At 46.5% G+C, this 27,427-nt stretch overlaps 1 protein-coding gene across 7 annotated transcripts in view; it reads right to left on the minus strand.

The window, feature by feature from the left end:
* The window catches only part of Pard3 (par-3 family cell polarity regulator), a 539,860-nt gene extending 513,422 nt beyond the window's left edge, over nucleotides 1–26,438 (minus strand). For 3 of the 7 annotated variants that reach the window (XM_036187591.1, XM_036187588.1, XM_036187587.1), the window contains exon 1: nucleotides 25,799–26,438. In XM_036187591.1, the coding sequence (XP_036043484.1) occupies nucleotides 25,799–25,918 (120 nt within the window). In that variant the 5' untranslated portion in view covers nucleotides 25,919–26,438. The remainder of the gene's footprint in view (nucleotides 1–25,798) is intronic. The other 4 variants (XM_036187590.1, XM_036187589.1, XM_036187595.1 and 1 more) reach the window with 2 other exon arrangements.
* Nucleotides 26,439–27,427: the final 989 nt, after the last annotated feature.

Here is a 27,427-nt window from a genome sequence, read left to right on the forward strand (position 1 = left end):
CCTGAGGAAGGTCCTGTGCTGACTGGATGTTCTGTCTGTTGTAGATGGTTCTGTTTCTTACAGATGGTTCTACTCATCTGTAAAGGGCAGTCACTCCAGCGTAGAAGTGGAGGCACATCGGGAACTATCCAGAAGTGTTAGAATGTTTAGAGTACACAAAACCCAGGGAAACACGAATGGCTGTTCTCTTTCTTACTCACTAAAGATATTCATCTAATGAATGTTAGTCCTATGCAAACAGTCCATGGCTTTTCCAAAGGCAGTAGTTAATTCTAAGTGTGACATTTTATTTCATTTGTGAAATGAGGTATTCAGTAATTCTCTAGCCCGTCAGTTCATCTGCAAATAGACTAGTTCCATTAAGACACATTCTTCAGAGCTGGAGAGATGGCTCAGGAGTTAAGAGTATTCACTGCTCTTACAGAAGACCCACATTTGGTTCTCAGCACCCATACTAGGTGGCTCACAAATGCCTATAATTCCAGCTCTATGGACTCTGATACCCTCTTTCTTCCAAAGGCAACTGCACTCATGTGTACATACCCATATTAGACATAAGGACATGCACATGTACATATAATTAAAAATAAAACAAAAACTTTTTCAAAAAGACACTCTTTTTGTGTGTAAATATTTTTTCGCTATGATTTAGGAACATAGCCAAGTTGGTAGAGTACTTGCCTAACACAAAAGAAGCCCTGTGTTCCATCCCTAGCATCAGCATAAGCCAGGGATGGTACAGCATACCTGTATCCCCTACACTAGGGAGGTAAAGGCAGGAAAATCAGAAGCTCCAGGCCATCCTCCTTGGCTACATACCAAATCTAAGTCTAGCATGAACTACATGAGACCCTGTCACAACCAAAATAATGTTTTATTAAAGGGAAATTTACATATAAATAATAGTAGCAAAGGAGAACCACAAGAAATTAACAATTTCAGACTATACATACAGAATAAAAGACAAAATTTAGGCCCTGAGCTAGAATCAGAATTCCACCCAAAGCTGAGGCATCCGAGAGGACGCTGGAGTGGAGATTGTCCACACCTGAACTGCAGGGCTCAGGCCAGCAACAGCATACAGCCAGGGAGACAGGTTGCTTACTCAATTAATGGGATTTTTCTCCATAGCCCTTCAGCCCTGAAGACGGTGCCTCTAGCCAGCTGTGAGGAACTGAGGTGTGGCTGGTAGCTACAGCTTTTGATGTTTAACTTACATGAGAGAACACATACTGATTCAAATATACATGATGGCTTTTGGTCTGGAGATTTTTATGTCGTCATTATCGTTTTGTTTGCCTTAAATATCATCCTAGTTGGCGTCTGGATCCCAGATGCTGGTATGACAGCAAGAGAAAAGCTAACAACAATTTTTAATTTTAAAGATTTTTTTTTAAACTAAGAAGCACAAGAAAGCTTCATGTATCCTTGAGGATCCTGAGAAGTTCTAGGAAAGCCAACATAGAGCCCGGCCTCCATGACTGGTCCTGGGTGGAGAGGCCAAGTTTTATAAAGGTGACCTATGAGATTAAGGGGGGATTCCTAAACACCCTGGGAAAGAACCAGGTACAGGAAGATCAACCTGAGAATACAGGAAAATCTTGGGAGAGAAATGCTCCATCTTTTCTAATCCCCAACTGCCAGAATCAGCCTTACACTCATTCTTTAAAAAAAGAAAAAACAAAAACTTTCATCTGTGCAACAACAAAGCCTTTGGGGGGGGGGGGGGGTGTCATGAATCCTGGGCTGGTCTTGAACTCACTGTAGTATTCTGCATACACACACACACACACACACACACACACACACACACACACAGACTCCAATATTGAGATTAAAAGCATATACTGCCTCATCCAGTTTATGCACAGCTGGGATCAAACCCAGTGCTTCATACATGCTAGGCAAACACTCCACCAACTGACCTACAGCCACAGCCTAAGTTTATTTTAAATAAAAAAAAGAAAAGAAAAGAAAAGCACTTACTTGGAAGTATTACACACTGAGATGTTGCATCTAAATATGCTCTCTAAAATATACTTATTTAGTGTCCCCTAGGGCATTTAAATAAAAGCAAATGATTATATAGTCTAAACTCATCACAAAAAAATATTACAACCACAGTATAAAAACATGAGGAAAAGTCATAATCCCATCACTTGAAGATAAACACTGGTGTTGTGTCATTTAAGTGAATGCATCCCTTTAACTGCTTTGAAATCCACTCAAAATAATGTATATCTCAAATGTAGTTTCGGAAACTGCTCATGTTAAGACGCATAGGTTGATTATTTAAAGTACTCTAAGAAGTTAACAGCACTGAAGTTATCAAATGCAAAAGGCAAATTTAACTACAGAAGCTGAAATAGCTCAGGGTGCAAAAATGCCAGTCCAGCTGGACAACCCGAGTCCTCAGAGGCATCCACAGAAGGAAAAGAACCAGCTTCCAAAACTGCCCTCTGACCACAGTGTGCCCACACTCACACAAGTATATGTACAATAATAAATAAAAATGAATTTTAAAATTTAAAGCAAATAAAGTATAGGTCCTTGTGAAATGGTAGAATAAAAAACTTTTGTGTTTTAATACTTCTCATTTTAGCCAAAAAAATTTTAAATCATTTTCTTCCCCTTTCTTTTCCCATTTCTTTGCCTCTTGTGGAATTTGGGGAAGAGCAGGTAAAGTGTCCCAGACCATCAAGTAGGAACACTTGTATTCTCTGGTCTTAGCCACTTTACCAGAGTAATTTTCCTAGTAGGCATCCCTGATCTTACTTCTCAGTACACTCTTCAAAAAGTTAAGTGGTAGGGCTGGGCAGGAGCTCTAGATTCTGATCCAGGGAGGGAAGGAGAGTGAGTGTCAGAAAACTAAGTCAAGGAGAAGGCCAGGAGAAGCCCAGTGGACAAAGTGCTGCCACAGGAGTATGGAACTCGAGTTTGGATCTGCAGACCCTGGATGTAGCAGTGCATGGTGCGATTCCAGCACTCGGCGATGAGACAGGAGCTGGAGACAGGACGATCCCAGGAAGCTGTGTGCTGGCTAGCTGGACATGGTAAATAAGACACTCTCTCAAACAAGGCAAGGGGAATACTGACACTAAAATTGTACATACAGAGAGAGACAGACAGACAGACACAGAGAGACAGAGACAGACGGAAAGAGAGACAGAAAGAGAGTGAGGGGCAGAACTGAAAAGGAAAAGAGAGCGAGTGGAAGAAATCTAATCACCATCTAAATGTCTCCTTACCTTGGAACTGCTGAGAGTAAAGTGGATACTGGAGTTTGTTCCAATTAATTTACAAAAACAATCATAGCATCAAGTAGCCGCAGGAGTGCACGTGCTGCACATTAGATGGGGATGGAAGGACTCGAGGGGGAAGTAGTCACGGCAGCTTCACTTAGGAATGCTGTCAATCTTTCAGTCCACGTGGCAAGGCTGTCTTTAACAAAACATACACATGAACGATCCTACTCTATTGAAAATGGGTGATTTTCCAAATCTCCCAAAACCTACATGTTCCGAAAAGCTGGGCTTTTGTAACCCCAGGGGCATAATCCACTGTTTCCCAAATATTCCCTTACTTATGCATTCTGAAATCCATACTCTTCGGTTAACCCACAAGAGAAGGTGTTTACAAGGCATGTTATATAGCACGCCATTTTTAGAAAGAAAAGCTTATTTCAGGCATTTCTCCCTACCCTAAACATCTCTTCCTCTCTACCAGCATGTGCGGTGTGGTGACACTACCAATCAGTGAAATAATGCCAATCGGCAGAGATGGGTAAATGAAATTATACCTCATACACATGCTCCAACAGGTCACCTTTCTCTCCCTGCTTCCCCTGGGGCACTGTGGATGCTCCAGGCTGCAAACATTCACAGAACAGGTGTGATGCTGTACAGGATCCCAAGGCAGGCATCTAGGTTGCCTGATGCCTGTCATCACTGTGTTCTAGTCACGGCTCCCACCCATCACCTTGACTCCAGGTCACACTAATGATGATGGAGCAGCTCAAAGAAAGAAAAATCCCACAGTGTATTAAAACTATGCATTTACAGCAGAAGAGCCCCTGTAGGGGAAGAAGGCACGTGTGGGGTACCAGGGGATTAATTGCCAAGTCCTCTCACATTTTGAATGGTTTTATGACTACTAGTGCCACGAAGGTAGACAAAGCAAGGACTTTATGAATGACAGATGAAAGTAACTATACCCAGAGGTGTCTCACTACACATGGAGATTAGGAGGGAAAGAAGCATGCCTCCCAGCTGAGGACAGGAGTCGGATCTCCACGAGGTCCATGACCCATTCCTGACACTTGCTACATACTGTAGATCTTCTAAAAACCTCAGCAAGTTAGATTTTAGATCATTTCCGATATATACCTCTATACTTGGAATCATTTCTAATATATGCACACATACAGGTTCCTTTTAGTACTCCAAACCTGACACGCAAAGTTCAAAGAAAAAGCAACAAATCAGCATCACTATTCTAGACAGATCAAACATCAGAACCACTGCATATGCTTGCAATACATCGTTCTTTTAAAAAAGAAAACAGTCCATAAATTCATCTAACTAGTCCCACCAGCCCCCAGCATGGAGGCACTGGCCTATCACCCCAGCGCATGGGAAAGGGGCACAGTAGGGTTTTATCACGTTTCTTCAGAACAAAATACAGTTCCAAATTTAAAAACTCTTTACTTATGGGACTATCAGCAGTTGTTGGTTTTGGTTTTGGTATTGAGGCAGGAACTCATACAGCCTAGGCTGGCCTCAAACTCATCCTGAAGAGGCCGACCTTAAACTTCTGATCCTTCAGCTTCCATACCCCCAGTTCTGAGAATACAGGCAATGTCCAACCACACCAGGTTTATCTGGTGCTGGTGATGGATGCATGCTAGGGAGGCACATTACCAAGGGAGACACATTCTCAGCCGTGAGATCTTCCACATAATATTCTCATATTACGACTGACCACAAGACACTGACAATACAGAAGCAAAACCTTAGATGAGGGAGGATGACTGTCTCCCACTCAACCTTCAAGAAGTCAGCATCAAAAATGATTAAAGTCTCGGTTGGGATCCTGCATCCTGAGTAGTGGTAAAACTGCCCCTACTCACCCAGTAGGGCTCCCAGCAGAGGCAATCACGTTGGCAGACCAGTATGCACAGATGTAACGAGGCTACTATCAACCCACAAAGACATAGACTGGGGACCTTGCAGCTTCCTACTCTGTAATCCTACCTCAGCAAGTTTAAATACTCTATGCTAGGGACCATTTTTGTTTTGTTCAGTCTTGGTTTTGCTGAAACACGTTCTCTAAATGTGATTCAAGGTAGCCTGGAACTTGCTATGTAGTTCAGGCTGGCCTCAAACCCACAATCCCCCTGCCTCAGCCTTCCAAGTACTAAGATTCCAGGTTTGTACCACCATGCCCAGCTCTGAGGACAAAGCGTGAAAAGATATGTATCAGTGGGATGGGCCAGCAGGCAACAGCACACGCCACACAAGCCTGACAACCTTACCAAGTTCCATCCCTGGGGCTCATGTTTGAAGGACAGAAACAACCCTCTGACCTCCACACATGAACTGACGTACACAACATGCACATACACACAGGCATACGTGTGCTCGGCAAGCACACATGCACAGCATGTGCACTGTAAAAATTAGAAAGTAAACGAAATCTTCAACAATAATTAAATTTTTATATATCTACACAGTGAAATGCTACAATGACCTTTAAAAATCATCCTGAAAAATATTAAGGGACATGGACAAAATGGTAATATGTTAAGTAAAGTAAATTGAAAGAATTACAAGTGCACTATGCCATCAACTATTTTAAAAACCATGTGTGAACTGGGGGTATCAATGGATGGTGGAGGGTTTAACAAGAACAGAGAGAGCTCTGGGTCCTAACCCATCCTACACACACCTACAAACACACCTGTAACTACAGTTCCAGAAGGGCCAATGCTTTCTTCTGACTTCTGCAGGCTACTGCGCGCGCACACACACGCGCGCACACACACGCGCACACACACACACACACACTAAATTAATTAATAAAATGTTCTTTGGAAGTGTCCAGTGTGGCGGCTCACTTCAGTCCTCTGACAGAATCCAGGGCTCTAGCGTCCTAAATTGAGAAGTGTGAAGATGAAATGTGCAGCTGCGGGCTGCCTGCCACCAGGCTTGTCACAGTACCACTCAGCTACCAATAAATCTGGAAATGACTCGGACTATTAAAGATGCACGTGTTCGCAAAGGCAGCATCAACAAGCTCTGAGGCCTGAGATCCAGTGTGGGCACCCACCCACGCCCACACCATAATAGAATGGAATTCTCACTCAAACAACAAAATCCAATAAAGCAAACTGAAGAGTGTGTTTGCTTAAGGAAAACACCACTTCCACGTTGTCTTTCACTTCTCTGCCGGCACTAATTCACCAATCGTCAGGTCCCTGAGGAGGCATGCACAGGAATGGTGCTCAATAAACAAGGAGGAAGAAGATGCTGGCACACGTCCACCGCCAATGGCACGGCGCACCGGCTCAAAACAAATGGAGTCTGCCCTCGGCTACAGAGCCCGTCCTCATCCTGATTCCAATACCCTACTCACTGCTATCAGTCAGCAGAATTCAGACAGCACAGTGGCCACAGCAAAGGAGAAGGGAGGATGGATCAGAGAAGGGGGAAAAGTCCAGTGTTCTTTCAAATGAAGCAGGGTGAAAAGTTATAACAGAATTAAGAAAAAAGAATGATGGAAAAAAAAAAAGAATGAAAAAGCTGGAAAGTTCTGTTGCAAAGTACACACACACACACACACACACACACACACACACACACCCCTACACCTCCAGGAAATTCTAAGTATCTCAAGATGAATGTTTTTTAAGATTTATGAGTCATACAAAAGCTGACTGCATTTCAGTAATCCACAGAGTTACACAACAGAATCAATGATTACCTCAGAGACACTTGAAAGCCTGTGACTATAAAATAAGCCTGAAGCCTACCAGCAGTGGGAAACAGCTTGGTAACAGCATCCCTTTCATCAGAGCCCCCACAATACACACATACGTGCATGCACACGCACAGCACACAGGAGCACATAGACACACAGGCATGCACACACTAAGACGTGGACACATAGGTAGATATACACCTTTGGATCGTTAGAATCATAAAACAAACACAACGCAAGCCACAGCCACAATCACCCTACGTGCACAGTCCTCTACCAAGGTGGGAAGGGTGCAGTGGGACTTTAGCAACAGCTCAGCAAAGATGGCGAGCCACCACAGGGCCCAGAAAGCTGCAGTCTCAGCCAGTGCTGAGCTCTGCTAAAAGGTGAGTAGACAGAAGCAATGCTTCAGCCTCCTCGGGCAGAAAAGACAAAGGACCTGTGGAGGCGGGTCAGCACAGCCCCACACCCACTGGCCCATTCCTAGGACACCAACGACTAGATGATGCCTTCTCTAATTCTATAGCTCACAGGTACCAAATGCTGCGGGTGGGCACATGGGAACTCCTTGCTGTTCTTCCTGCTTCTACAGCTTCCACTGTCTGACTTTTCTGGAGAGGCACGAACAAACATCCGTGCATCACTGACAGGGTACTGGCAACAGACCAAAGAAACGATGCCAACCAAGTCTAGATTGGTGAACCACTGGGTTTATGGCGGTCACTTAAGGAGCACAGGTGGCTGAAAAGCAGCTGCATCACCAAAAAGCTCATCACCACAGCAGGAGTGGCAACTCAGGGGAGCTGCCACTGCGCACAGCTTGCAGCTGATGTCTCCACCTCCCCCAGTTATTTACCGCTTCGAGAACTGTGGGCAGAGCCCTTGGGACCCTTCGAACTTTCCCACTATCTAAGTGTCCTCAGCTTCCTGACCCCCTCCTCCCTCCAGGAGACTATGTCTCAATGTGGACTGGGGGTGGAGGTTACAGAATACAGAAAAGTCCACAGGCTTTAAAAGAGAGAGAGAGAGAGAGAGAGAGAGAGAGAGAGAGAGAGAGAGAGAGAGAGAGAGAAAGGAAAGGAGGAAGAAAGAAAGGGTGGAGAAAAATATAGCTTGCTGCTGGTATAAGTAGCTAGTATTCATAATCATAAAAGCCCTAGGTTCAATTCCCAGCACCCCCCCAAAAAAATACAATGATAAAATAATGATTTAAGGACCAAGTTCAAGTCAAACATTCCTTTCAGGAATACAGCAGCACATATACCCCCATGAACAATGTGTTACTAACTCCATGCTGTCCACGAAGCAGACCCCTTACTGTCCACTCAGGCTTAATTACAAGGAGCGCCTCAACCCTGGAGGACTGTTCCTTAATCACCACCTGCCTTAGTCATGAGCCCTGCAGTTCAGAACCTGACTCTACACGAACTATGTCAGGCCTACGCTTCACAGTGATGTGTGGGTCCCACCAATACAACAGGCCAGGCCGTGCCATCGGCAGACAGAGCTGCAGAACTCCACAGACGGCTTCATGAGGGTGCTGGGTGCAAGGGTGAGCACCCATAACACAGCGGGGTGGAGGAAGGACAGAGGTGGGGGACAGAATAAGCCAAATAAAAGGGAAACAAGTGGAGGGCCATGCCCGCCTGGGAGACAAGTCCAAAGGAAACTCTGGTCGATGCTAGGTGGTGTGAACATCCCCACCATTCACACAAGCACATCTCAGAAGGGCAGACTAGTGTCGAAGTTCTCAGCAATCCAGTGTTGCACGTGACCCTCTCCACACACTGCTCGCTAGTGAACGGATGAATCACCACTTCCCTCACATGTGCAGGAACTTGAAGGGTACTGGAGATCACTTACCTCACAGGACATGGCCATAATGGAGTCTCGAGTGGCTCGGCCACTTTGAACCTCTCAGAGAAAGATGCCACATAAACCTAAGCTATCATTATCATTATCTCACTCTAGTATGTAGCCTGGGAAAGCTGTCAGGTGGCTGGCTCATGAAATATGTAAACAGACTACTACTTACGCTGTTCGGCCTCAAACACACAGGACATATACTTTACAACTCTTGCCTCGATCAAAACAAGGACAAGTTTAAAACAAGACATACCTCAATTAAAAGGATGTTTGATTCTATATTCTGTGCATACACACACACACACACACACACACACACACACACACACTTACAGCAGGGTACAGACAGCTGCCGAAAGTTACTTGACACCTCTGATTCTGAGAAGTATGAAATCTGCACAGACTTGGTGAATGACTGAGTACATACAAGGACAGTTGCTGTGCTGGCCTCCGGGTCTCAGTCTCAAAAGTGGCAGCTTCCTCATCCTGACTGGGAACTCCTTCTAGGATCCTGAGATACAGCCTAAGATGCCCAACAACAAACTGGGGACCTGCATGCTGCGCCACCCCACACAGTGCTCTAGCAAACAGTGCCTGCCCAGTCCCACACTCAGGACACCCTACATACACTAGACATACACCCTAGACTCTGGCTTCTCCAGGCCAGGACACCCTCAGGTAATAGAGGTGGAACAGAAGAAAAGCTCAGTTGAGCTCTGGCAAGGAGAGAACATCAGATCCTCAGGAGATGGAGTCACAAGTAGCATATGACCTGTCTGATGTAGGTGCTAGGAACAGAACTCACATCCTCTGGCCCCAGTCATAGTACATTCTTATAGCTGTAGCATGTTTGAAGATACACCTCTCCACAAGTGTGCTGCAAACACTGCAGTTCAGTGCAGGTCCCTGGCTTACTATGTGGGCCATCATAGGAAGAAGCTAAAGGGAAGGAGGGCCAGACCAGGCCCAGAGCTGTACCAGGAGCCCAGCTTGCCAATGCAAACAGGATACAAACAGACTGGAGACAGCTCAGCAGTTCAAAGCACTTGCTGCCAAGCCCTATGACCTGGGTTTATACCCAGAATGCACATGGTAGGAGCAGAGAACCAACTCCTGCACGTTGTCATCCAATGGCCAAATGTGTTGCCATGGCACTTGCATGTCCATACACATCTATACAGATAAGTGAAGAAGTAAGTAAATGTTAAAACAATTAAATAGCCAGGCACAATGGAACATGCATTTAACCCCAGCACTGGGAGGCAGAGGCAGGAGGACTCCTGAATTGAAGCTGATCTACAAAGCAAATTCCAGGACAGTCAGGACTAGACAGGGAGACTCTACCCTAAGAAAAAGAAAGGAGGGAGGAGAGGAGAGGGGAAGGTGGAAGAAAGGAGGGGGGAGGAGAGGGGGGAGGGGAGAAGGAGAGGGGGGAGGCAAGGCTACCAGTAGCCATGCTAACAGAAAGAAGAGGGCCTTCTGAGGTCTTCTGAGGTTCACAGAGCCCTGGTACTTTGGGGCAGGGGTAAGAAATGTCCTATGATGCAGAGCACAAAACGATGTAAATGGAAGGTTCCATGGCCAGCCAAAAGGCGTCTCCAGGCTTCTGTCATGCCCTGTCTAGCACACAGGTGTATACTCAGAAACAACCATGAAAAGAAACTGACAAGAGAATCTTTAGTCCAGCACTCACGCCTTCTTTCCAGCTTTACCACAAAACAAACTGGGCTGTCCTGTGTCTGTCCATAAATCACAGACACCCAGAGGACCCAGGGAGACTGGCCACATGGTTCCTCCTCCGGCCTTTCCTTTCCTGCTCTCTTTACTACCTCCTGAGCTGTCTCTTCGCTGCCTCTTCTCAACATCTGGACCCAGCTCTAGGTAGTGGCATGGTTACTGACCAGACCACACACAAGTAAGAGTTGATAGCTAGGGCTGGCTCATACCACAGTTGGTAGAGTGCTTTCATGCACAAGACCCTAGGGCTAACACCGCACTGGGGCAGGAACAGAAAGATCAGGAGGAATTCAAAGTCATCCTCAAACACACAGTGAGTTTGAGGTAGGTCTGGGAAACCCAAGACTATGTCTCAAAAAAGACATCAAAAAGTAAGCCTGATGTGGGAAGTCGCACCTCCAGTGACCTGTGGTACCTGGCCAGATAGAGGTGTGGGTATGTGAGTACTTAAAGCTGAGGAGAGGGCTCTCTCTGGCGCTCGCTCTCTCTCTCTCTCTCTCTCTCTCTCTCTCTCTCTCTCTCTCTCTCTGTCTCTCTCTGTGATTAGAAACCAGATGGCTGGTTCCATTCACACCCGGGCAGAATGGAGGGCAATGGATGTTTACTTTGTCCTGCATCTGTGGTGTATTTCTCCCCATTTTATATCTTTTTTTAAAAAAGATTTATTTACTTATTATTATTATGTATACGGCATGTATGACTGCAGGCCAGAAGAGGGCGCCAGATCTCATTACAGATGGTTGTGAGCCACCATGTGGTTGATGGGAATTGAACTCAGGACCTCTGGAAGAGCAATCAGTGCTCTTAACCTCTGAGCCATCTCTCCAGCACCCCCCACTTTATATCTTAATAAATCCTTGAAACCCTTTAACAGACTCTCATGGATTCACTTAACATAAACCAAAAGAGTTTATAACTAGGGGCTATCGGGACAGCTCAGTGGGTTAAGGTACCTGTCACCAGAAATGATGACCTGGATTGGATCCCCAGGACCCACATGATGAAAAGAGAGAACTGACTCTCATAAGTTGTGCTCTGATCTCCAAACATGTACACACGAGTGCACATGCGCGCTCGCGCACACACACACACACACACACACACACACACACACACACTCATACTAAATAAATACTTTTAAAGAATTCATAATTAAAACCAAAGGCATATATAACACATGTGCTATCAACTGTTGCACAAAAAAGAACCAGCAAAATGACCAGGCAGAAAAATATAATGACTTGGAAAGTCAGGTAGGAAGGACAATGTACTGTGGGCAACTGCCACAGAAGACCAGCCCTTGAGCTGACATTTCCCATTGGTGCACTGAACAATCAAACACCCAATGAAAGGCAGCTTAGACTCTACATCCCAATGTCCAGTCACCTGAGAGATCTGCAAACTGGCACAGTCTTTATCCTGGTTGTATAGGAACCTGCAAGAGCTTTGGCGTCCAGTCCCGACTCAGAGGTCAGGTTCCTTTGCTGTGTACAGTACAGGCATCGGTCTTTAAAATCTTTTCAAGTGTTCCTGCAGTGCAGTGGTTGAGTTCTAACTGTTCTGGCACCACTTGCCAATCTATGTAAAATGCAGACTCTGAAACAGAGGGTCAAGATGCTGTATTTCTAACCGATGTGACTTCTGTTGGACCAGGGTCCATAGCTAAGCACCCAGAGGCTTTGACAGGCAACTAACTGATCCTCAGCAGCAAAGTACACTTATCCCTGAACCCGTACCCTAAGTCATTCAAGCAAACTTACAACAGATGAGAACATGCTCTTCTGGGGAATTCCTGTAGAATTGTAATATCCTATACAGTATGTGGCCGCACAATGTGTCCTGTGCAGGGAGAGATTCATAGTACAAGCTCTGCAGCATCAGAACTGCTCATGAGAGAACCAACATGCGTCACTGTGCAGTCCATGAGTCCGACATTCCTCACTGGGGAAGTCAGAATTTCATCACCATCAACCCTCTCTGGGGTGGACATACACACAAGTAAGGCACTGAGCCATAGCATGCACCACCATCACCACCCAATGCCTGGGCATGACAATCACTACCGCTTCCTGCCATCTCTACAGGGTCTCTTCCTACCTCTCTGAAATGCCCTTGAAATAAATGTGACCCAAGAAAATATGATGAAAAGCCCTTTCTCAACGACTCCCCAAGTTGATGGGCAAGTTACCCCTGCCCCAGTACAGCACTCTGGTGAGAGCTTCCACCATCACTCTGACCTAAGGATCTCTGTGACGTCAAGAGCAAAGATTGGGTAGCAACATCAACACTCTGAGTCCATGAAGGCAGCTTTCCTGCAATGGGAGGAAGGAGCCAAAACCACTCTTCTCCAAGCAGATTACAATCTGTCTAAAAGTCGTCCAGTACAGCTTGCCTTTCAAAATTTCCTTCTCTTGTCTCATCTGGCCCGAGCTCACTATGTAGATTAGGCTGGCCTCATACTTGGGAGTAATCCTCCTGCCTCTGCCTCCCAAATGCTGAGACAAGTATGTACCACACCAAGCCCAGCTTCTACCATTGCCTCGATCAAATATGTGGATGTTCTGGAATGTTTTTGAAAGCACTGTTCACCGTTTTATCAACAAAGCACAAAAACAAAGAAGCCCAGAAATATGTAAACTCCATCTGCGATTTAAAAAGAAAGCTAAAGCTTCACATTTCAGTGTCCTTCCTGTGCAGCAATGTTTACAAACAAATGCTGAAAGGAAGAGTGAAAATAACATTGCCCAACTCAGCGTCTGCATTATTCTAATCACTGCTGAGCAACTTCCTCAGTACATGTGAGGACAGAAGGAAGCACTATTTTCATTAATACAGCCTCGAAGGTCCAGAGGCAGGAGCCAAGACTGTGCTCCAGACTGGAGAGATGGGAAGAGAAAGCCCTCTTGAACACAAAGCCATGTGCCCATGATGGTGTAAATCTAATCTAACAACACCTCCCGCTCTACCCAAAACTTACTACACCCTCAAGATACCACTCCCTATTTCTCATACGAGAAATAGGTCAATTCTTGGGTGAAGTCAAAAGGTGATTGACAATGGGAGCCCTTAGCTGAACTAAGTATTAAAAGGTGTGTCAATCAATCTGCCAGCCCTTACAACTGCTATACAAGCAAAAGATGTTCTGTGTTCCCATATGCTGCTGCAGCTGTCCAAACTCACCATCTTGAGGTTCACGGAAGAGTAAGAAAGGGTTATGGGCACAGAAGTGATAGAAGCTACTAAGTCACCTGGGAATAGCAACTGCCTCCATCAGATTCACTTGTGGGCATGTCTGTGGGGCACTTTCTTGATTAATGATTGACGTGGGAGGGCCCAGCCCTTTTGTGGGCAGGGCCTCCCCTGGGAAGGTGGTCCTGTATTGTGTAAGAAAACAAGTTGAGCAAGCCATGGAGAAGCCCGTAAGCCATACTCCTCTGAGTTCTGTGCTTCAGCTCTGAATGAGCCACAGGGCTAGAGATCCCTTCTATATGAAAACCTTCACAGATCCTGCTACTGACCCTACCAGTCCCACTGAGGTCAGGTACAAGGGACTGGACTGCCCATGGCCTGAGTGAGCTCAGTGAACCCTGACCTTGTCCCTCCCTATTCTGTCCCAAGGCCTGCCAGCAGTGAGTGGCCCTGTAGCAGAAGGAGCTAGAGGCTGTGAATGTTCCTGACTGCTCTAGAGTCTTGAAGATGAAACTTCTGGGGAAAGCTTACCACACCTTCTACAGGTGAACTCCTATGTGCTTCCTGTCCGATGAGGGACTGTAACCTGAAAACTGAAAATAAACCCCTTGCTGGTTTTGTTGTTTGTTTGGTTTTGGTCAGCGTTTTATCACAGAAGGCTACCTTGGACAAAACATTAGTCAATTTCTTTTCACACAGCAGTATGGCAGCTTCCACTGCTGTAGAAAGGAGCAAGGATTAATGGAAAAGCCAGCACAGGGCCAGGAGTGTAACTCAGGCTAGAGTGCAGGCACCACATGTAAGTGTACAGGCCACTGCGCTCTACCCACGGCTGCTCGTGCAAAAATGAAACAGAAGCCAGGTAAGATCAAGAAGCAGAATAATTAATTGTCTCTGATCTGTTGCCTCTGTGGGGCCTAGAATTGTTTTTCTCCTTTTACAATGATTTATATACCAAACTTGAATTTCTATAAAACGTATAGAAGAAAAAATGCCACCTTAGGAGACCATCTTGAAAAACAACACTTGATATAATAAATCAGATAAAAATGGAGCTGATTGATAAACTAGCCACTGAAAGTGGGTCTAGCCAATAAGTAAAACCTGAGGCGGGAGAAAAAAATTCAATCTATTGAATAGGCCTAAGAGTCTCTTACACAGTGAGGAGATGATATGTAATCACTTCCTCTCCAAGAAAGACAGCATCCCCAGGCACAGAAGGGAAAACAGGCTTACTGCTGGATAAGGGGCCACAGGGAGCCAAAAATGGAAAGTTCCTCTATGAACATCTGCGGAGCCTCCAGTTGACCAGTGAGATGTGAACGTCTCTTAGAATAATTTTATAGGAAAGGCTGCGTATCTAACCCTCCTGACTGTCCAGACCCAGGGCTGTTCTAACCAGGGTAAGAAAAAACAGAAGGCTATGTGAGCGGTCCTTAGCAGAACTGAGCAATGGTTACAAGTGACATCATAATTCCATCAACTTCTCACAGTGCCTGTACCTCCTCTGTGTTTTGGATACAGCTTTAGGAGTCATCTGACTACTGTGGTACTGGGTTCAATGCCCAAAACACACTCTAACAACGACAACAGAAATCATTCTCTTTGATCCCTGGCAACAAGCCAGTAAGATTGGGAACATTAAACACCCCAGATCATCCTCCATTCTTTGTCACTCTGAAATGCCCGTTGCTTAACAAGGAAAACACCCCCTGCTAACTTTCCAGTTGCAGCTACCTGAAACTGGATATGTTTTTGCAGACATCTGGGTTGTCATCAGTAGATCATAAAACATGAACGATAAAACTAACATCACAGAATGCTTAGCGGTTAATTAGCATTCCAAGTTTCCTTGAAAAACATTAAAAACCTTTTAGGATGTGCCTTCATACTTAAATGAGTTCTTCAAGACTTGCATACTGGATGGTTCAGCTTCCAGGTCCAACTGTTTCAACGGTGAGCAGACCACATGATGCACTCTCACAATGGAGGCTCTGGATTTTTCTGGAACTTCAACCAAGTGGTGAAGATCCCAAACCCTGCATCCAGCGTCAGTGGATTTAGTGCTTGGTCACATTCTGCACGACGCTCCACCAGGAGCCCATATCCTGCCCTCTCTGACTGTCCTCTGGGCTGTAAGGATAACCTGCCAAGCAGGAATCTGCTCACCATCACTCACAATGGCACTGCACACTGGCTTTCAGAATTATAAATTATACATCTGAAATGCCGCCTTTGGAGTATAAGAAGATGTTTCGTGGAAAAGAACTTACATTAAAAGATAGGTTTAATATTGGGCTTGGAAAAGACAACTAAAACACTCATGGAAGAGTTGCCAATTTCCATGTATTTTAAACATTAAAAAGTAAAACACAAAGCCTATGCTTATATCAACTGCCTACACCAGACCAGCGCCTTCTGCTTCGTGGTTTTCATCTGTGAATACCTCCACGTGTTGGTGAGCTGGCCATTTTCGTTTTGCAGGATGAACAGTGAGTTATTCTGTTAGGTCCACAGAAACATTCATTTTCCGTGTAGGCAATTTTAAAAGGGCCTTTTCTAAACCACAATACCTGTAATACACACTAGTTTTCTATCCTAAAAAGATGCAAAACAAACACAAGCAGAAACGTCACACAGGCCCCAAACTCAGCTCTGCGATATCTGAATATAGAACACTAAGAGTGAGAAAATCTGTAGCTCTGACACCGCTAAACTACTTACAGTTACAGACATGAAAATGCTGCCTCTGTCTATGTATACACATAGGGACACATACGGCATGCACTCAGCACCAGGTCGTAGCAATTATTAGTTAAAACTCAGGAAGGGAACAGTCTGAGGGACCCACTCTGAGCATGGGATTCATCTTCGAAGACACATATCCTGAAACAGTGAGTTCTGAGGACACCCTAAGCGACATTTACCCTGACTTCCACAAGCACGTGTCCTCGAGGCCAACAATGGAGACAGACTCTTCGCACACAGGTGAGTGGAAGGACAGCCAGTACCCCGTCTGTTCCCTGGCAAAGCCCGTGAGTGTCACACTTGCCTGGTAATCCAGCAGCATTATGACCAGCCCTGCAGACCGGAAACGCTGGTGGGGCTCAAGGTTTGAAACTGGAGCTGCCCAGTCCTCAAATATGGTGAGATGAGCAGGGGAGGGGGGCCATACAGAGAGCCAAAAGCAAACACGTAAAATTCTCCTTTAGGTATCTTTGCAACATCCCAGTCAACCTCCATTCAGCAAAGGCAGTTGGGGGGCTGGGGAGCAGGGCTGAGGGAATGGGTTAACAGCCGAGGGGTATGGTGACAAAGTGTATGGGTTCATCAGGTAAGAGCTTCCCAGGCAGATAGTTAGCAGGATAGACTACACCGGCCCAAGAAAGCAGGGTTAATGTAGCGCATCATATTCTAAATCCCTAAAAATCATTCTCAATTGGGGTATTTGGTTATCTCTGACACACAAAGACATGTTTTATGGGACTCTCAGAACTATAAAATACCTAAAAATGGAATCTTATTCATACTGGCTTACGTAATCTATTTTTAACATCTTTATTGAGATATAATCATAAACCATAAAATTCACCCATTTAAAGTATACAATTGGGGCTAGAAAGATAGTGCATTCAGTTAATGCTTACACAAGCATGAGGCCCTCAGTCCCTTCCCTCAACCCCTTGTGAAAGCACGGTTTGATGACACACACCTGTAATCCGGAGGCCCCCTGAGCTCACTAGCTTCCCAGTGTAGCCAAGTCAGAGAGCTCTTGGTCCATCTAGGGACTGTGTCTCAAAAGACAAGTGGAGTAGAGCTGAAGACACTCTACACATACACACACACACACACACACACACACACACACACACACACACAGAGTTCACAATTAATAGTTTTTAGTATACTTGTAGTTGTATGACCATTATAATCATTTAGACTATTTAATCACTCATAAAAGGAATAACCAGGACACAGAGATGGCTCTGTGGTTAAGAGCATTTGCAGCTCTTTCTAGAAGACCCAAGTTTGGGTCCCAGAATCCATAACTGGAACCTCACAACTCTAGCTCCAGGCAACTCAAATCCCATTCCTGGCCCCCATGAGTACCTGCACACCATGGCATACATACATACACATACACACACACACACACACACACACACACACACACACACACACATCTTGGGGCTGCAGAGATGGCTGAGTGGTTAAGAGCACTAGCTGCTCTTGCAGAGGACCTGGGTTCAGTTCCCAGAATTTATACTGTAGCTCACAACCATTTGTAAGTTCAATTCCAAGGGATCCAACACATGCATGGTATACATACATACATACAGGCAAAACACCCATTCACATAAGACATTAATCTTAAAAAATTAACAAAAAAAATTAAATAAAGGTCTTTTTTAAAATGAGCCAATTCTGAATCACTCTGCATCCTCCTTGTCCCAAGCCAAATGGGTTGAGCATCTGTCAGCTGGTCAACACAGGGACTATGTGGTGTCATTATGAATTATGCTGCAATGAACATTTATATCTAAGCTTTTAGATAAGTGTTTCATTTATCTTACCTATACATTAAAGAATTTAAGAAAAGAAACAATATCGTAGGAGATCTGGATGTAAAGCTTTAAGTTTTATTCATAAGTGCCAATACTGATAGAGATCAGAGAAGCAAGAGTGTTGGGTTTGGTTAGTTTTGTTTTGACAGTCTCATGTAGCTTGGAGAGGTCTTAAATTTGCTATGTTGAACTTCCAGCTGACCCCGCCCCCATACACACCTCTAAAGTGATGGAATTAGAGGTGTGCTACTCCAAATCAGTTCTATGCAGTAATGGAGACTGACCCTAGCTGTTCTTGTGTAGGCTGGGTAAGCAGTCAAGCAAACAAGCTGGATCTTGAGCACAAGAGTTATTATTAAATCACCACAGATGTAAGGCCAGACATTAGGAAGCATAGGCCCCCATGGAAGAAACACATCTTCACATAATCTTTCCAAAGTTCTTAAAGCAAAAATAGTAACAGAAGAAAAACATCAGACAGTTTCCTCCTTTAGTCACTAAACATTAAATTTCTTTTCATTACAATTTGACTCTCTAAGGCCGGACACAGTGAAGCAGGCCTTTAATCCCAGCACTTAGAAGATGGGGGCCCTCTGTGTGATCAAGGTCAAGGTGGTCTACATATTGAGTTCCAAGGCAGCCAGAGCTACACAGAGAGACCCTATCAAAGGAAGGAAGGAAGGAAGGAAGGAAGGAAGGAAGGAAGGAAGGGAGGGAAGGAGGGAGGAAGACAGAGGGAGAGAGAGAGAGAGAAGGAATGAAGGAAGGATAGGTGGATTTTGCAGCAAGGCTTTGGGGTACACACATATAACCAAAGGAGATGACCACCAGTTTGAGAAACCCTGAGCTGCAGAGTAAGACAGGGACTTAAAATCACAAACAAACAAGCAAACAACAAAAAGAATTAAATTCTATTTCCTGTGTCAAACAGAAAAGGCACCAAAAAGATTTAGCTCTACTGCTATTGACCTAGGTCTAGATAGGAATGTAGAATTGTTGGCTATGGAGAAGGGAGGATGCTGTGTGTGCCTAAAATGCCAACTCCACCCAGTGGAAAATAACCTATGGAAAGAACCTACTGGCCTAATTTTCCCCATTCTTTCCAATCCTGAAAAGAGAGAAAATGTGTGTGTGTGTGTGTGTGTGTGTGTGTGTGTGTGTGTGTGTGTGACAGAGAGAGAGAGAGAGAGAGAGAGAGAGAGAGAGAGAGAGAGAGAGATCTGTTGAATGTGTGCTGTCATAAGCATGCATCCAATGCCACAGGAAGATAAGAACCTCCTGGGACAGATGGAGCATCCATCTGTAGGTTAATGGTCCATGTAGGACTTTAAACATTACCTCCAATGAGAAATTCATCCATGAGGATGATTAAGCCAACCAGTGCTTCTCCTCAGCCACATTCATCCTGTGAATCTCAAATCCTAAACACTTACATTCACTCCTGGCCCAGCCCCAAGGATTCCCACTGAAAGGGATGGAGGCACTAGACTGAGCCTAAGTATAGTCAAGGCCAGATTTCCACACTGCTTTGGCCACATGCCTTGAACCTGACCCAGTGCAAACTCCAGGACTAAGCTCTGCTTGATCTCACAGACAGACTGAACTCCTTGAAAATAGCTGACACAAAAGAGAATCTTCCAGGTTGCCCATACTCTTTTAGTCTTAGTTCTGATTGCACACTATACATGCTACATGACACACAAGCCATAAGGTCCTTCTGACTAGCAAGTGGGAGTCAGTATCTTCTCAGAAGGGCCCTTCCCATGCGGTATTTGTGTGATGTGTTTATTCTCAACTCTACTCATCCTTTACGATGGCAATGTGGCAGATATTTGCTGAACAAGCAAGATTAAAGGGAGGCGCTTGGATCAGCCATCTCACCTGGAAGAGAATCACAGCCCATTCTACATCCCCTTGAGTCCTACAAAGTACAAGAGCTACAGGAAGTCCTCACAGAGAAAACAGGGCCTCAAACAGCCAAATACACACAGCCCACTCCCAGAGAGGGTGAGCCTGAGCTGAGAGGCCAAAGGATGCTTACAAAGAGGGAATGGGCCTTCTAAGAAGAAGCAGCAGGAACGCACAGAGCAAAGAAGCTGCAAAGTGCAGGGAAGTCTGAGGGGCTGGAACATGGGGTATGGAGTCTAGAGAAGACTGTGCAAGAAAGCAAGAGGTCACTAGAGAGAGACACTTGGACCTCTGAGATAGGAAGACACTGAGAGCTGCATTTTGAAATAAGCCTTTTAACTATGTTTCTTTTTCCTCTTTGGAAGACAGAAAATGTTGCAAATAATAAAATACTTTATACTTCACTTTTTTCTTACTCTTGCCAAGATCGGCTCTCAATCACTGCTATAATGTAACTTCATCAAGTTTCCAGTAAGTTTGCAACTGTGTGGCAAAATGTCACACATTCATTCATACACACACACACACACACACACACACACACACACTCACACGCGCGCGCACGCGCACACACATGAAAAGCATACCAACTATCAGGCATTTCATAAAAACTGATTCATAAGTTTACTAATTAACAATATCCCAAAAGAAAGTCATTTTTTTAAAGTTCCTGTCTATAAGTTGTTTTATTTACTTATTTTTTTTGTTCTTTGAGACACTTACTGACTGGCCTGGAACTTGTGACCAATCCTCCAGCCTCTCCCACTCCCAGCACTTGGAACTGCAGGATTGTGGGTATATCCCACCCACATCCCCCCTCCTCTTTCAATTGTATTTAAACAACGAATTGCTGCTAAATCACCCTTAAGAGACTGGTTTAAGAAACAGAGGCCCAGCCAGGTCGTCTGAAACACATAGAGCAGCCTTGGCATCCTCTGCTCCCTAGACTTACTGAATCAATCTGCTCTTCTGATCGGACCATTGCATAAGCAGGTTTTAAGTCAACCAACTCCTCAATTAAATTACACTCAAAGCAAAAGAAAGAAAAGCCAATAGAGAACAGATGAGTGTGTTCTGCAGATGAAGTGTATCTGATTCTATCTTTACTGAGCAGCTTCCACAGACTAGATCGAGTTCAGAATAATTCAAATTCATCATGTACAACACACATTTTACTCCTGCTAGCGAGATGAGGAAACTGGGCATTAGCTTGCCCAAGGTTAAACAGCTAATACAGCCAGGTTCCCAACATTTTCTCTCGAGACAGGGCTCTAAAGAGAAGGGAAGTGAACCAAGGGGTTCCAGCCCACCCACTCTCATCTTGTCTCCAATCCCTTCTCCTGTCTACAGCAGCTTTTCTTTCCAACTAAGCCAGGCTCATCCAATCAACTACTTGTCCTGTCTTTTCTGTTACCAAACCACAGGACATCCCAGAGTCTCTCCCTGGCATTTCCTGTCCTCCACAGCCTGATCCTAACATAGGCCCTCCAAAACCCCAATGTCACTGTTCCTACAGTACATCCCATCATACTTTTAGGATGGCAATATACTCTCCAGGTTCACACACCATGACTCCACTGCAGACCTGCAGATCCAGAACTCTCCCACTGCAAAGCAGGTGCTTTCTGAGGCCACTCAGCTACTTGGTTAGGAAGCAGGGCCCTAAACATGGCTAGCCATCCCTCCCACAAAGCCCACTTGCAAACCCTAATCACTACAAGATACCCAAAACCCCCCACTGCATAGTGGTGGCTCCTTCTATGAAGCCCAGCGAGCACAACATTTAGTATACAGCTTTCCTTCAATAAAACCCATGCTTAAAGCTAAGGTTCTGTGTGTACCAGAAATGGTAAGACTCTGAGCACACAAAGAGACACAAATGGCCCTCCAACTGGGCACGCTCAGTAGAAGCATTCACGTAACCTGGTTGTCAATATTTAACACAGTATATGCTCAAACAGGGCCTTGATGATGGTGGGTAAATGAAGACAAACATCCATTTTAACCCATCACCATTCATGACTACAAAAATGTTTTTACACTAGTGTAAAAATATAGATTACAGCTGGGTGATGGTGGCTCATGCCTTTAATCACAGCAGCACTCAGGAGACAGAAGCAGGTAGATCTCTTGTGAGTTTGAGGACAGCCTGATATAGAGTGAGTTCCAGGACAGCCAGCACTGCTACATAGAGAAACCCTGTCTTGAAAGAGACAGACAGACAGACAGCTAGATGATAGATGGATAGGAAGGAGGGAGGGCTGGGAGGGAAGGGGGAGAGGGAGAGAGGGAGAGAGAGGGAGGGGGAGAGAGAGAGAGAGAGAGAGAGAGAGAGAGAGAGAGAGAGAGATTGCTTATGACTAAGGGTAAGCTGTCTAACACTGGCTCCTTAAGGACATTTCTGGTGCTAAGACATGGCATTTTCCTGGCCAGAAATTGATTTGTTCAACCTACAGAGAAAACAGCTCAAATAACACAAACAGAATGCCAGAAAATTCGCCCCACCATACCACAAAGTGCTTCGCGCACAAAAAACTTGGCTGGTTTTTTTGGGTTCTTTCCCCCAAGCTCTTTTCCTTCTTCTTCCTTATGCTTCACGGGTTTTCCTCTATTGAACATGCTCTGCCCACATTTTCCCAGCAGGCGAGAGCTCATCATGTCTCATGTCACCTAGCAACCTAAGCAAGATCCTACCACTACCTGGCTACCCAGTTCTTCATGCAGGACCTATCCTGTCTTATTAAGCAGAAGAAAGAAGAGAAGAGAAGTTGCAACACTAACAGTATTGATGTGTCTGTTCCCTGATGACCTTATATAGGATGGGAGAAGTGTGAGCGGCTAAAGATCACTCAGTCATTACTTACCCATCCAAGAGGAAAAGCAACCAATGGATAAAGTCGCCTTTAAGTTAATCTGTTTATATGTGTCAGTGTTTCGTCTGCTTGTGTGGGTACCACATTCATGTAGTGCTTGCTGAGACCAGAAGGGCATTAGATCCCCTAGGACTGGACATGGTTGTGAGCCACCATGTAGGTACTGAGAATCCAACCCAGTACCTTTGGAAGAGCAGCCAGTGTGCTTAGCTGCTAAGCCAGCCCTTGTTTGGTTGGTTTTGGTTTTTGGTTTGTTTGGGGATTTTTTTTTTTTGAGGCAGGGTCTCACTACGTAGCCTTGGGTGGCCTGAAGCTCACTCTATAGATGAGGATGGCCTTGAATTCAGAGATTGACCTGCCTCCACCTCCAAGTTCTGGGATAATGCTATGTGTCACCAAGCCCAACCCTTTGAACATTTATGAGTCAACTTGTGATCCAATGGTTAAATTCTGAATGTTGAAAATCTGGGGGGGGGGGGGGGGGATTGTATCCCTGCCTGGCCTTGAATTCCAGGTTCAGTAAGACTCTGTCTCAAAAAAGAAAATGCAGAGAGACTGAGAAAGATACCCAACAACGACCTCTGATCTCTAAACACACACATACACACACACACACACACACACACACACACACACACACACACACACACACCCCACCTCCTCAACTGAGCTTTTTGGAAACCAATGAATCATCCTTGACTCTCTTATCTCTAGCAATCCCCCTCCCTTCCTTTCTCCCACCTGGCCATCTCACAATTACTAGTTACTCGCAGCTGCTGCTCTTTCCGTGACCTCTTCCCCACCCTTGCTCCTTCACTATGGAGCAGCCACTGCTGATAGTGAAGAACAGGCCACATCTATCAACAAGGGTGCTCAACTCCATCATCCAACATCCCAGAGACATCTTCCTCCCATGCCACAGCTGTCCTCACCTGAGGAATCACAGGAATCTTGTTTTAGATTTTCACAGTCCATCTACAAGGAAGCCTACTGGGCCCTTAAATGCCTAGCCCCACAACACAATGTGTGCTTAATCTGACCTTGGATAGTAAATGCTTAATTTCTATAGAAAAAAATTAACAATTCTGCCAGTCAAACAGCTACCTGTGTATTCCCTCAACAGGCAACTTGACCATTGCCCAGGGTGTGCACGATGAAACAAGGCTAGTTTTACAAACAAAATCAGCAAAGCAGAGGCAAGCAGCATCATGCCTTCTGCTCTGGAACTAGGCACACTTCTATGCACTATATGTTACTGCCATTTTCCTTTTCTTTTTTTCTCACAGCTAACAATGTTGGTCTGCAGAGTACAAAAGCAACCTGGTTATTCCCTTATAACATTAAATCACCAACTAACTGTCAATCAGAAATGATGCTTACAACATTTAAGTGTGAAGTTACAGAGGATTTCCCCTCTTGTCAGCTTTACAAGATAAACAGGTGCCCAATTTCCACAAACGCTGTTTGGTTTTCAATGAATTCGACCAACTGGAAGAACACTTACAGCTGTTGAACTCGGCATCTCCTATCCCTGTATCAAATTCCTAACCATCCCCCAAAGTTTCCTTAAAGGGGCAATTTTGTTATTTTTCCAACACAGAGTAAAAGCAAAGTAAAACAAAGGTGTAACCACTTTGCCCTTTCTTAATTTCAGAGAAAAATGGAGGGTGGCCCATGAGCATTTGGCGACTTAGGCAGACAAAGCCACCTTCCCCCTCTCGCTTGTTCTGAAGTCACAGAAGGCAGGCCACTCCACTACTGAACAGACAACAGACGGGAAATACCAAAGGGGACACATTCCTCTCTCGTACAAAGGAAATATCCTCAGGTGCTAGAGCGAAAACTTCAGCGTGGGCTGTTGTCAAACACAGAGGGTAAAACAATCTAACAAAACGCCCTTCCACTTCTGCCCCATTATGGAGGAATGCGGTTTAAGGGAGACAATGTTACTACTCCAGCAGGAAAACAGAGAAGGGACGCTCCCCCGACCCCAGGCCCTGTGCAGCCCCGGCTCCGCACCCGAGCACATCCAAAGAGGTAAGGGTGGAGGTCGGGAGAGAGCTTTGACTCCAGAAGCGAGTCCAGGCTGAGGTGTTTCAAGGAACCGAACACCGGAGCCACTCCATCGCCCCCACTGGAACCCACTAGCCGGGCCGAACCAACCAGAGCTGCCTGCGTGACCCGGAGATCCCGCAAGAACACAGAAGGTCCGCGGCCCGGCTGCGGCTCCCGCGTCTACGGGATCACCCAACTCTTTCCACACCCCCAAAGTTCCGTGGCCAACCCTCGGCGGCAGGCCTGCCTGCTCGGGGAGAGGCCTGGAGCTGGATTGCCAGAGCCCGCGGTCGGCCGGGCAGAGGCGCCCCGCCAGGCTACGCCGCGCCTCCCGCGTGCCGCACTCTGCCTCGCCCGGTGCCGGCTCCGGGAGCCCGGCCGCCCACTCCTGAGCCCGGAGGACCCAGGCAGTGTCCAGGGACTGTGCGGGTGGCGATCGCGGCCCAGCCCGAGCGCGCCGAGAACTTTGCGGCCGCAGGTCCGGGCCGGGGGCTCGGACGAGGCCGCCCGGCTGCCGCACTTTCCCTTTCCCCGCCTCCCGGTCTCCCTCCTCCGTCTCCAGGAAGCGCCATATTGATCCCCGCGCCTTCCCCGTCCGCTCCCCGCCGCGCGCCCCAGGCCACTCACCTTGGCCACGGCCTTCCGGTAGCGGGTCACCGCCTGCTGGATGAGGCTGAAAACTTTCATGCGGCCGTCTCCGCACGGCACGACCACCCGGGTCCTCCCGAAACACACGGTCACTTTCATGCCGCCGTCCCTCGCTGTCCGTGGCCGGAGCGGCGCTGGGCCGGGCGACTGTACGCAGGGCGCGGTGGGTCCGCTGCGCCGGCGCGCCGGCGGCTAGGGGCGCGAGCAGGCGGCGGCACGGAGCCGCCAGGCTACCATGTCCAGCCCGGCCGCCTTCGCCTGGCCTCGCCTGTCCCCGGCCTGGGCGCCTGCAGCCTCCGGCCACCTGTTCGGCGTCTTGGCGTCTTGGCGCGCTCGGCGGCGGCCCGGGGCCGTGTGGCGCTCGCGCTCAGTCGGGACTCCGAGGAGGGGACCGCGAGGCAGGGAGGAGGAGCAGCGGCGGGCCGGGCGCACAGCACCGCGCGCAGGCGGCAGGAGGAGGCGCAGGGCGGGGCGCCCGGGAGGCCTCCGCCGCTGCCCGAGCGGCCGCTTGGTTCACCGCACGGCGATGCGCATCGCAGCCCGCGGCGCTGGGCTTGGGCCGGCGCTGGGCAGGGCGCGCCCTCCTCCAGCCCACTTGCTGTCGAGCTGCGGCGCGAGGCCCACTCAGGGACGTCCCACCCACGCCCCCAGGGGCTCCACCGAAGTCCCCTCCCTTTCTTTGTGACTTTTTATCTCCTTCCTGGGAGAAAGCAGTTTAGGCTCGGGGACGCCTCTAAGTGCCCAGCAGCCACCCGGTCGCCTCGGGGAGGATAGGGAACCGACTGCGAAGCTCCAGGCCAAGTGTCTTTCTGTCCGCAGCCAGGCAGGCTTTCTGTCCTAAGTGCCTGGCTCCAGTGCAAGGCCGGGCGGCGCTGTTCTGTAGCAGAGATTAATTGGCTGCTCCCGAGAGAGGTTGGAGACGCTTGGACGTCCTGGTACTTCCTCTTGAGGCCACTATTTACCTTAAAGTTTCTTGGTGACCCACTTGTTTAAATAAGTAGGACTTAAAAGCTGCAGTTCAAATACATTTGCTTCTTGAAAATTCTTCAATCCAAGCAACTTAACACAACCCTCTGAAAATACAGTCCGAATGATCAGAGAGGACAACTGTTTTAGGATATTCCCTTGCTAGGCTGGCTCATAACTCAGGCACTGACACACCCCCAACTCCATAGGGAGTGGGTGATACTCAAACTCTAAATGTTTAATAATAACGTGGACCAACTCTAGAGAAGTGACTGAAGCTGGTTTCTGTCTTATAAGATGTGGTTTCTAAATAAATGTGTACCGTGGTCTTCAAAGAGTGGCAAACTTCAAGAGAGTCGCTGTTGGCCTAAGTTTGTTACACACTATACAGAAAGTTCATTTTGCAGGATTTGTTCATAATTTGCAGGGTTTCTGAGCCCATTAAAGAGCCTCTGAGCCCCCAAAGAACTTCAGCACTTAAATCAGGCTCTGGGGATCGCCCATCCATAAATAATAAACAAAACAAAGAAGTTCCTTGGCTTTTTAAAATCCTGCACATTCTCCTTGGCTTTGCCCCTCTGGGTGAGAGCAAGCATCATGTTTCCTCCCTTCTGACTGTTCTCAATCCAGTCGTCAGCAAAC

This window comes from Onychomys torridus, chromosome 5, assembly GCF_903995425.1.
Source record: "Onychomys torridus chromosome 5, mOncTor1.1, whole genome shotgun sequence".
Lineage (NCBI taxonomy): Eukaryota > Metazoa > Chordata > Mammalia > Rodentia > Cricetidae > Onychomys > Onychomys torridus.